Genomic DNA, 12,167 nt, shown 5'->3' on the forward strand with positions numbered 1-12,167 from the left:
AGGGCTGGAGAGATGGCTCAGAGGTTAAGAGCACTGGCTGCTCTTCCAGAGGTCCTGAGTTCAATTCCCAGCAACCACATGGTGGCTCACAACCATCTACAATGAGATCTGGTGCCCTCTTCTGGCATGCGGTGTACATGCAGATAGAGTGCTCACATACATAAATAAAAATATTTGATCAAGCAGCTGGGGTAGGGTGGGATGGTTCAGTAGTAGAATGCTTGCTTAGCATATTTTGACACCTCCCTCCCCAGCACCACAACAAAGTAAAACAAAAATCTGATAGAAATAGCTCAGTCAGGCCTTGGCTATGCTGCTAATATTGTTGGTGCAGAACATAGTAATCAGGCTTAAGGGTGAGCTCTGACTTAGGAGTTCTCAGCAGCACATAAAGTTATTATGAAGGTTCTTGTTTTGGTTTTTCTCCTAGACAGGGTTTCTCTGTGTAGCCTTGGCTGTCCTGGACTCACTCTGTATACCAGGCTGGCCTCTTAACACACAGAGATCTGCCTGCCTCTGCCTCCTGAGTGCTGGGATTACAGGTGTGCGCCACTGAGGAAACTAAGTACGGCAAATACAACAGAGAGTCAGGGAGCACCTTTCCTGCCCAGCAGCTGGGTGGCCAGTTCCTGACTTCATGTGGGACAAAGCCAAAGCCAGGAGTGTCTCTGCAGGCTTACTGGTACAGGGCACTATCATCCTGCCTCTGAACGCATCTGCTGGCTTTCTTCTGAGTCTATTTTGTGGACATGTCTCAGGGCCTTTGAAACCATAATCTAAAACTCTGAGCCTGAGTCTGAACATAGGTGTTTTCTCCTGGGATGAAGGTCACGGCTTCCACACAGTTCTCAAAGAGGATCTGGACCCAGATGAAGTTCAGCCTCCCTCATCCCTTCCCCATTCCACCCAGTGTTCTTATGCTCGTGGGAAACATGAGATAAGGGCAGCTTTACCTGAAGCTCCTGCTCCAGTTTCTTCTCTATCCACTCTGTCACGTGAACTAAAGTCACCTCTCTCTCTCCAAGTTTTGGCCGAGCTTTCAGCTCCACATATGGTGGCTTCCGGAAACCATACCTTTTTTGAAGAAGACAGTAACCACATTTAAGAAGGCGGGAAAGGAAGTGGGCAACACAGACTCCTCACTGGCCTGGGTTTATCACTAAAACGATCTCCAGATCTGAACCGCCACATTCCTAAGTCAGCACACGGCGCTTGAGCTCTGAACGCCTTGGCTTGCTAGCTAGTGTCTGGTTCCGATGATTCAGACCAGCACCGATAACAGAGGAGAGCCTAGAGGTATAACAGGAGGCCAGGAACTGGGCATTGCCTTTTGGGTTTTGATTTCCCTAAAATGGCAATGGCCTTTTTTTCTTTGTATTTTTAATAGCAATAAGATGTGCTTATTACAAATTCAATTACAAGCACAAGAGGAATAAAACATCAATCTTAATGGATTTCAATCTGGGTTAGAAGACAAAGATAGGTGCATGTGTTAAGATATGTTAATTTTAGTGTTCACATAATATCTTAATATGTTTGTAATGTACTTTAACAAACTGGAAACAGACAACATTAACAAAAATAAAAGATAGGCTTAGTTGGTGTATCCAGATGCTAACACTAATTTGTAAGCAGTAATTATTGTAACTCTTATCATGCATTTGTAACAAAAAGTAGAAAATAAAGAATCTGAAAATAAAGAAATCTGAAAAAAAAAAAATGTGTTCATTACAAAAACCAAATGTATTAGCCAGAACTTTTGAAGAGGCTGCGCCATAAGCCAGAAATTTTCAAAGACACGGTCTCTTCTGAATGCCATCCCCAAGGGAGGGCACACTCCTGAGCAGACTCAGGCAGGGCATGCTCCACAGACCGCTTTTCCCACTGTGAGCTGCACCGTGCTTTCCTGACAGCCTTGCTATGAAGGCCAGGCTGGCTTAGAAGTCTCAGAATCCTTGTCCCTGCCTCTTGAGTGCTACCGTTACAGTAACGTGCTGCCCACCCTGCCACACCAGGCTTTTTATGACTTCTAGGGCAGTCTGGCACTCAGAGCTATTGGCCAGGTATCCAGAGGAGCCGAGTGGAGTGGAAAACACTTGTAATCTCAGTACTCGGGAGGCAAGGCAGAAAGAATCTAGTTTGAAGATCAAAGACCCTGAGTTGAAAGAGGTGACTAGAGAAGCCTAGACCATGCCGTGATTCTGTCCTGAGGAAGAGTGGCAGCTATCTCTGTCCTGCTTCCCTCACACTGTGTGCCTCTACCTCAGGAAGGCTCAATGGAGGTGGACCTGAGACCCCAGAACTATCTTTTCAGTTGTGAACTAAAGGCCAACAGTAAGGCTCATTACTTTAGGGTGGACACTGATGAAAGTGAACGCCAGCGTGATGGTTTGGACAGGTGTGCCCTCTCCCACTTTCGTGTGTGAATGCTTCACCCTTATGGAATGGCACTATGTGGAGGTGTGGTCTTGCTGGAGGAAGTGTGTCACTGTGGTGTGGGCTTTAAGGTCTCCTGTGTTCAAGCTACACCCAGTGTGGCTCATCGTCTCCTTCTGCTACCTGCAGATCAAGACGTAGAACTCAGTGCTCCTCCAGCACCATGCCAACCTGTAGTCTCTGCCATGTTTCTCACCACGACAATAATGGACTAAACTGTAAGCCAGCCCCAATTAAATGTTTTCCTTTATAAGAGCTGCCATAGCCATGGTGTCTCTTCACAGCAATGAAACCCTAACTAAGATAAAACGTTATCATTACAAACTATCCACTAGGGGCCAGGGCAAAAGACGAATCATGCAGAAGCAATGAGTTATGAAGGCAGTCCACTCAATGTAACGCTGGCAACCGTGAAACTGTCTGTAGATCCAAATTTCCCTTGGGGGCTTTGAAGTTATGGCAGCTGTGGTCTTAAGGTTGAAGTGTGGCTCAGGGCCTGTGGACATCAGTGGACAACTCCTACTATAGAGGAAGATGCAGGGCAGAAGATGGACATAAAGCCCTTGAGCAAGCCTACAAAATGATCTACCCCTGGAGGTGTAAAAAAGTAAAACTTGATGAAGATGATGACAATGATGAAGATCACGGTGACGAAACTGAACAAAAAACTCCAGGGAAGAAATCTACACGAGACATGAGACACTCTGGCCAAAAATTCACAAAAATCAAACCAGATTGGAAAAACTTAAAACCATCTCACCAAGACCAAGAATTAAGAATCACTGAAACAAACAAACAAAAAAATACTGAACCACCAAAAGGACCTAGCTCTGTAGAAGACATTAAGGCAAAAATGCAAGCAAGGATAGAAAAGGGGGTGGACTGGGCATGGTGGCACACGCCTGAAATCCCAGCACTCAGGAGGCAGAAGCAGGAGGATCACTATCAGCTTGAGGCCAGCCTGGTCTATAAAGCGAGTCCAGGACAGCCAGGGCTACACAGAGAAACCCTGTCTCGAAAACCAAAACAAAAGAAGAGGAAAGGGGGTGGGGTATGAGGGCTGCGGGGTGTGGGTCTGTTCCCAAAGTGGAGCAGTCATGTGAAGAATGGCCTCCAGATGACTGACCAGGAGGCCACCCAGGACCTCTAGCAAGTGGAGAAGGCCTCTTTAAGAAAATGGTTTAAACAGCTTGCAACATTCCGTCTCACTTTACTTCTGTAGAGGCCACCTGTCCTTTTATAATGTAAAGTAAGCGCTTTTCCTACTGTGTTCAACAAATGCTGTCCTGTTCCATTGCCAGGAATGTTATCTAAAATTCCTGTTCAGTTTGCAAGGATGGAACTCCATCCTTTACTTGGTGGTAAGGATGAATGGAATGTTACGACAGAACATAGTCATGGTGGTGGCCAGACAGGGGGATGGTGGGGAGACAGAAATATATTTGTGAAATAAACTCAGGGTTTTTTTTTTTTTGTTGTTTTTTGTTTTGTTGGAGACAGGGTTTCTCTATACAGCCTTGGCTGTTCTGGAACTCACTCTGTAGACTAGGCTGGTAAACTCAGTATTTTAATAAAGTTTTTTTTAAAAAGTCTAGAAAAGAAACTGTTATCAAACTACCTAAAACTTTGATCTGTCATTGACAATGTTATAGAAACACATTAAAAATGTCAAGTTGCTATAAATGTTTCTATTATAGTTTGTGCTGTTATTGTTATGTCTTTATGATATGAAGAATGGAACCAAGGGCCTTGAACATTCTAAGCAAGTTTCCAACCAGTGAATTATCTGCTGTACCTAAAACCCAGCAGTTATGAAGTGTTGTATCAACCTTTTTGGTGTTTGGAAGACTGTACAGACTGTGGACTTCTTTTCCTCTTATTAAAAAATTTAACAGTGTGTGTGCACACACATGTGCAGGTGTGTGTGTGTGTGTGTGTGTGTGTGTGTGTGTGTGTACTCAACGCTATGTGAATGCCGAGGCACGTGTATGTGGAGGTCAGAAGACAACCTGCAGGGGTCGGTTTTCTCTCCTCCTCATCCTCCCAGGGATGGAGCGCAAGCTGTCATCTTGTTGGCCCTCCACTTAAAAGAAGCAAAGCTAAACCAAACCAAAACAAAAAAACAGCACAGGGACTGGAGAGAGGGCCCCACTTAGGAGCACCGCTGCAGTGGTAGAGGACCTGGGCTCAATTCCCAGCGCCCACACGGCAGCTCACAACTGTCTGTAACTCCAGTTCCAAGGGGTCCAACACCTTCTCTCTTCTCCCTGGACAACATACATACATTCAGGTACTTACATATATACATAACAAAATAAACATGTCTTAAAAAAAAAAAAAGAAATTAATACTAAAAAAAAAAATTTACCTACAAAAGTTACTTTTAAGGTTTTTCCATTGTTGTCGTTTTTTGAGACAGGGTTTCTCTGTGTAGCCTTGGCTGTCCTGGACTCACTGTGTAGGCCAGGCTGGCCTTGAACTCACAGAGGTCCACCTGCCTCTGCCCCTACAGCTGGCTGCTACTTTTAAGTTTTGCTGGGAAACACTGGCACTGCCACTGCCTGATCAGCTGCCTGGCAAAGCCCCTCTTCCAAAGATCCCTACAAATCGTGATGCACACTATGGCGTAGCACATGGCCTTTCTCTGATGGACGGCAGAGCTGTATTTTCACTATGAAGGCCATTTACAATACAGTAAGAGCTCTGAGCACTCTTCCCTCACTGCGCACACTGGTGACTATTTTACAGGACTTAGAATACCAAGTTTAAACAGAGATTCACAGACAGAGAGGCTGGGCCTGTGAATAATTTATCCATCAATTCTGAACTGTTGCTTGGGCACTATAACACCCCTCCCCCACACCTCTCAAATGCTGAAAGTCTGCTGACTATGCCAGCTATGTCTGCATTTTCAGCATCCCCAGGTGACACCACCACTCAGAGCCTCCTCCTCAGAGAGCCTTCTATCACAAGAGCGGAGTATCTGCGGCAGCCTCCCAACACCAAGGCCTCACTGGGGGGTGCTCCTGACTGCCTGCATGTGTGATCCTCATCTGTGGAGGCCGTGAGCCTAAGCCAGCGGTGTGCTTCCAGCCCAGGGAAGGCAGAGACCGGGCTGGCTACAAAGGGCAGGTGGGTGAGTCAGCTCTAGAGAAAGGAGGCCCAAGGGCAGAGACAGCCCCTCCCACAAGCCTCACACTCACCCTAACTTTTCCTGACACATGAAGACCATCCTTAAAAGCGTGCAAGAGACAGCCATGGAAGAAAATGCAGTGACTAATGAAAACTGCGTGGAAGTGCTCTTGTCCCAAGGTTAGGTAGGGTAGGACTTTGGCGGTCATGTGGAGGAGGGATCACTCAGGGCATGCACGCACCATATCCGGTCAGTTGGGGGCGGGGGGATGTTGACCGCCAAGGTCCCGCGACACTCCTGCACCTCCACACTTAGCAGTAGTGGCGTGTTCGAGACTTCTTCAATTTTCTTCTTAATGAACTCCGTCTCTGTCGCTTTTTGGAAATATTTTGACTTGGTGATTTTATCAACAAACCTCATAATCTTACTTGTTCGATGACCTCCAACATACCTTCAAATAAAGAACACAGAGGAGTGTTAGTGTGTGTGTGTCAAGTCCTAAGTGGACAAGTCACTGGAGTAGGGTTCCAGGGGCCACATTCAGGCTGCAGGATTGGCAGCAAGCGCCCTCATCTGTCGGGCCATGTCACTGGCCCTAAACATCTTTCAGGAACTCAAGCCTTGTGACTGCACCACTCTCCTTTCTGCTGCGACACTATGCACTGTGGAAAGCTCACTCTGTGTGAGGAGGACTGTTCTGTGCACATAAGAGTTTTTAGCAGTCTCCTTGGCCTTCCAGATTAGAAGGCAAGAACCTTCTCCCTGCCGAGATACTCCAACACGCGCCTGTCGTCCTGTCCCGCTCCCCCGCCCCCGTGGGGCCGAATCCCCCTTGGTTGAGAACTGTTTCAGAGAACATTCTGACTGGACAGCGGACATCTGAACAGACGCATCCCACTGAGAAGGAGGCTCTTTTGTACCACTCCGGGACTCAACGTGAGTCCTTGTCCTAACGGGGGAGCCTCAGACTCTAGACAGCACACAGAAACCCGTGCTGTGCCGACAGACAGCACAGCAGCAACTAACGGACCATAACACCCACTCTGAGGGCCAGGTGCTTTTCAAAGGGCTTGGAACTCGTGTCTCTTCCTTTTAAGGTTCAGAATTTAAGGCACAAAGCTGCATCAAGTGGATATGCTAGTAAGCCAAGAAAAGCAGCGTTTGCCTGGGGTCCTGCCCACTACCTCTGACACAGGAAGAATGGCAACTGGCTTTTCCACATCCTCTGCAGTTTCAGACATCGTAGAAAGCGTATGTGCAGGTGTGTGTGTGTGTGTGTGTGTGTATGTGTGTGTGGTGGGGTTGGATCCAAGTCCTTGCACGTGGCAGATGAGCACCTACAACCAGTTGCACTTGTAGCCCTGAACAATAGCTCTAAGAGGTACCAACTGTGCTATGCAAACACCTGCGTGCTCACCAGCTGCAGCTTCAAAGAGAGCAGCCTGCTATTTGCTTACAAGTTTCTCAATCACCTGGTGCTGCGATCTTAATGTTGAATTACTCTTTTTAAGTAATGCAAAGGTCCTTACAGAAAGGCACGTGATGCCGGGACTCTGATCAGCGCACTGCCAAAGGAGCAAGCATAGGGAGCCCCCGGATGAAGTTCAATATCCAGAAGAGCAGCTAGGTCATCAGTCTCAAAATTCACCAAAGAAATAGCCCCAAGCATCTGAGCTCTGCAGAAGGCAGCAGCTGTGGCGCACACGGATCCCTCCTCTCTGCGGCCACCAGGGGGAGATGGTGTGCAGTTTATGTCCTCTGAAGACCGGTGCGCAATTTAGCGACAAGCCTGTCCTTCAGAGTCTCTGATGTTTACTCACACTGCAAGGCAAAGCCAGTCTTTTCTCTTGGGGTGTTTCACTCGGTGTGCAGGAAGAATCTTGGAGGGGAAGGAGGAGACGGGGTGACTCCTGGCTGCTCCCTTGACCCCCAGAAACCCCATCCACTCACCCTTCAGCTCCGGGGAGCAGCTGTTTGTCTCCAGCACTAGGCTCCGGCGCATCGTCTTCCTCAGAGGAACCGGCACTGGAGGATTCTTCATCACTGTCGGCCAGACAGTATGCCCTGGGCCTGCAACTGAACAGAGACAATGTCACTGGCAGTGTGCACACACACATTCCCACATGTACGTGAACGCGCACACGTGTGCGCACATGCACAGTCAACCACAAAGGGTCAAGAGAAAACCTCTGTCATGTCAATGTTGTCAATGTCCCTAAGAAAGACTCCAAGAGTTCTTGGACTGGCAGCTTGCTTAGGAAATTGCAGCACCAAGTCCCCTGACACGACTGCAGAGGACTTGAGCCCAGAACAGTTTACTCTTGAGCATGCACCGGGTGGACAGGTGGTGGAGTGGGATGGTGCCACATAAAGCGTAGGAGCCATGTGGGTGGTAAGTGGAAAAGATGGACAGTTGGCAGGGGCTATGACGGTGGCGTGACCACCCCTTACCAAGAATGAGGTGCACAGGCAAGTCCCTTGTCTACGGCTTAATTACCCCTCAAATTAGTTTTGACTGGACTCCTTCCTAGTGAGCTTACATGTGTCACCGCACACCTTCTCCATCTCCTTAGAGGGTCACACGAAAGCCCAGAGTCACAGGTGCCAAGTCTCAAGAGGCTCACCGGACATGAGAACTCAGGAGCTTTTCTAGAACAGCACAGATTTAAGGCCGGGCTTTCCAGCCCCCTTCTAGAGCACGCCCTTCACCAAACTCTTTAGAGTTCTAGAGGGGTGGAACTTTCTGGGTCATGAGCAGAGCTACAGGATCAAGGCTCCCTGCTGGGGTACACGGGAGGCTTCCTGACCTACCTACCACAGGTGGCTGCCCCCCTTAGGGGAGTGCAGCCTGGGCTGTCTCTACAGCTCAGGGACATAGCTGGGCATGAAAAGAAAAAGAAAAAAGGAAAAGAGCAGTTTCTGAATACTGGTAAGCCTTATATTGCTGCCCAGGGCAACTATTCAGGCAGGGAAAGGCAGTACAGCTTGGGTCCAGTCTCCCTGCTGCTGCTGCTGCTGCTGCTGCTGCCCTCCCTGAGCCACTAGAAATCCACTGGGGTAATTGTCTGATTAATGGGGGTCAAGGGCAGAGCACACAGCCGCAGGTCTGAGAGGGCCAGGCTGAGCCTCTCACCCTGAAACCGGAGCTGGCTGTAAGAGGATCCCACTGGTGTCCTCCCAGGCATGACACACGGATCCTGCTATCCTGGCCCTGAAATGGAGCCAGAGCTTCGCCCCCACTGGACTTCCGTGTTGAAGGGGATGTCTCTCTGAGAAGTCTTCCCTCATCTTAAGCACCTGCTCCCCAGTTCACGCAATAAGCCTGACTAGGCCAGCCCTCCCTGCTCCCAGAGCTGCCTCGGTCCTGTGGGAAGACTACCTTCACAGAGTGTGCTCTTGGGTTCCAAACGACAAAGCAAATGCGAGTCTCAACTCTGAACTGGCTTTTTGGATAAGAGTCAGAAATGCAAATCGCTGGAGACTACACAACTGTCCCATGTCTCACAGTCAGCTGTGCGCCTAACTCTCAAGCCTCGTGCTGACAGGTATGGACGCTGGCCCAACAGCACAAGGCAGGGCCTCAGAGGAGCTGCCTGCAGTGTCTGGGGTCAGAGAGAGCTCTGTTGAGCCATGGCCCCTTGTGTCTCCACCGATGTGTGCCACCTGGCACCTCCACCCCCTGGGTAGGAGATGTCAAAGGGGAAGCGCTGTAGTGGGCCCTGAGGTTCCAGAATGAATTCTCAGGAGGACAGAGGGCAGGTTGCACTCTGTGGCTTCAAGTGAGTAATTCAGATACCGCTGCTTACGCTACAGTGTGTCAGACTCTGTGGAGTTTGGTTTTGACTAAGTGGCACTTCTATCACCCAAAGTGGGAGCTGTATCATGTGGAACCCAGGACCAGTGTGTGAGCGATGTTTGGCTCAGACGGAGTTTTTACAACTGTCATTTTATGCTCTCAACCTTATCATGTCAGCAAGATTTTGAGAGAGAGAGAGAGACATTACACATCCTCAGAAAAGATGTGCAGGATGTGAGAAACTACTGGCTTTAAATACAACTCAGGATTCCAGAAGAGTGTTCTACCCGTTCAGAGAGCCACTGAGCAGCTCACTCCTGTCACGCTGCCTCTGCTGAAGCCACTTGAGAAGTGTGCCTGGAGCCAGGCACAAGAGAAAGCAAATTCCTTATCATGGTCTGTCTTGAACCATTTTTTCTCTCTTTTGAGATGGCGTCTCACTTTGTAGTCCAGGCTGACCTGTAACTCACTTATGTAGCCCAGGTTGACTTCAAACTCAGGCTAAATCTCATGCCTCAGCCTCTTAAGTGTTAGGATTGCCAGCACAAACCACCAGGCCTGACCCAAATATTTTATTTCTTGTTCTAATAATCACTATCACTTCTGGCAACTTCCAGAAGTCAGTCTGTCTGTCTGTCTCTGCCTGCACATATGTCTGTGTACTATGAATGTGCAGTACCTACAGAGGCCAGAAGACGGCAACAGATGGCCTTGGAATTGGAGTTCTAGATGGTTGTAAGCCTCTGTGTGGGTGCTGGGATTTTAACTCTGGTCCTTTGGAAGAACAGTCAGTGCTCTTAGAGCCTGAGCCATCCCTCCAGCCTCGTTCCAGCAGTCTCTCAAACCACCTGCAAAGCAGGCTGATTTGCTGTCATTTTGGAATAGTTAAAGGAATGACACACACTCCAGGGGCAATTGTAAAAAGTGACTGTACGAAATGCTTTCAGCAAAGAGTAAGCAAGCAGTTTCAATAGCCCTGAGAGGGCATAATCCTTAGATGTATTACCTTTCTTTTATTTATAAGAAGCCAGGCCCATGCATTAGTTGTGTGTGCACACAGACATACACACCCAGGACAAGGCTGAGTCATAGTATACTAGGCTCCCAGGAATATCAGGGCCCTAGGGGTGGGGCCCAAGCTGTACCAACTGCATTGCAAAAGCACCCCACAATCCATTTAAAGGACCTGTTATGTAGGATGCATCCCTTTCTGACTTTATATTTAAAGGCTCTTTTTAGGTTCTTTCCTAAATTATAGACTGCTCAGAACCTACCTCCTCATCCCCCACCCCGACAGTGCTAGGGATTGAGCCTAGGGTCTCATACATGCTCAGCAAGAGCTCTCCCACTGAGCTCCTAGCCCCTGAAATCCATTTTGACTGCCTTATTGCCTCAAAGTGACTTAACTACAGTATGTGACAAGAAGATATGCTGTTTGAGTATGTAAAGCTTAAAAGACAAATGCCCACAAATAGACAGTGGACATGCCTTTCAAACAGAAAGGACTTCAGACTATAGCAACCTGGATTTCAACTTCTCCATTCTGCCCTGTGGGTACCACTAGAAGAGGAAACTTCTCATAGGCTAAATAGCATCACTGTAGAAGTACTACAAGAACATCAGGCATGGTAGTGCATACCTTTAATCTCAGCACTCTGGGAGGCAGAGGCAGCCTAATCTCTGTGAGCGCTAGGCCAAAACCTAGTCTATAGAGTAAGTTTCAGGACAACCAGGGCCACACAGAGAACCCTGTCTCAAAAAGCCAGAAAAAAAAGTTCCCCAAGAGCACAATCATTTGTGAGTGTGAGTGAGCAATGAACAGAGCAGTGAATGCAGCCAAGGCCAGGACCAAAGCTGGGCACTGGGAGCAAAGCCATCCATGGCATGAGGCAGGGACAGGTGGAGGTGCCTAAAGAGAAGGCCTGGAGGAAGAGGCGGCTGCAGGCGCAGCACAGTCTGCCTCAGGGTATGCAGTATTAGAAAGATGTTGATACTCAACAGCCACATGGACTGACTTCTGTCTCTCCTCTCCTGAGCCTCAGTGGCTAATACCTACGTTCACGGCTGAGGAACGGGGGAAGCAGATGTTAGAGCTGCTTCTAAAACTAAGTTCTGGACTCTGCCTGGGCTTTCAGAGGGTTCAATGCTTTAGAAGCTCTGAGGAAACAATGCCTGGGAAGGGTCTGGAGTCCTCAGCCTCTCCAAGGGTCAATTTCTCAGGCCTTTTTCCTCAAAAAGAAAGGCTCTGAGTTTGCATTTCTTCTTTGCATTGAAAAATAACAGACAGCCAATTACATATTAATATAGACCTTAATATCTTTACGGGAAGAAGACAGACATTTCATGCAGGAGTCTTCTATGAAAAGATGGTTTTTGAAGTACTCTCTATTGTGAAAAGCAAAATAAGTTCAGTCAGTCTAAAGAAACATGGCATCCTACGACCATGAAGTGTCTGGATGGAAAGTGGTGCCCAGACAGCCAGAGGAACAATAGTCACTGTGGATTGCCTGAATGACAAGACTCAGAGACCAAAAGCGATCTGCTGCCCAGCTGATGCATATGACTTGCCTTTCCAAGAGAGCTTGAAGCCCCATGCTGGAGTACAGCTGTTTCCAGAAAGGTCCTTACTCAAATGTTCATGACCAACAATTGCTCTGTCCCACTCCCATTTAGCAGATATATATATATAAAAAACAAATAGTGCTGGTTGTCAAACCCAGGGCCTGGCACAGTTTAGGCAACTGCCACCCACTGAGCTATGGCCCCAGCCCTGGAGACCTCATTTTTCATGGCTTTAAAGTT

The 12,167-nt window shown here is 48.1% G+C and overlaps 1 protein-coding gene and 1 pseudogene across 3 annotated transcripts in view; one reads left to right on the plus strand and one right to left on the minus strand.

Moving 5' to 3' along the window:
• Window positions 1-12,167, minus strand: part of Tex2 (testis expressed 2) — a 113,271-nt gene that overhangs the window by 2,995 nt on the left and 98,109 nt on the right. For 2 of the 3 annotated variants that reach the window (XM_055592165.1, XM_055592164.1), the window contains exons 9-11: window positions 7,520-7,645; window positions 5,811-6,020; window positions 954-1,074 (exon numbers count right to left, since the gene is read on the minus strand). In XM_055592165.1, the coding sequence (XP_055448140.1) occupies window positions 954-1,074; window positions 5,811-6,020; window positions 7,520-7,645 (457 nt within the window). The remainder of the gene's footprint in view (window positions 1-953; window positions 1,075-5,810; window positions 6,021-7,519; window positions 7,646-12,167) is intronic. The other variant, XM_055592166.1, reaches the window with a different exon arrangement.
• On the plus strand, window positions 2,535-5,364 carry LOC129665632 (nucleophosmin-like; annotated as a pseudogene).

The sequence above is a fragment of the Psammomys obesus genome, unplaced genomic scaffold (genome assembly GCF_907164565.1).
Source record: "Psammomys obesus unplaced genomic scaffold, mPsaObe1.curated_primary_1811, whole genome shotgun sequence".
Taxonomy (NCBI): Eukaryota; Metazoa; Chordata; class Mammalia; order Rodentia; family Muridae; genus Psammomys; species Psammomys obesus.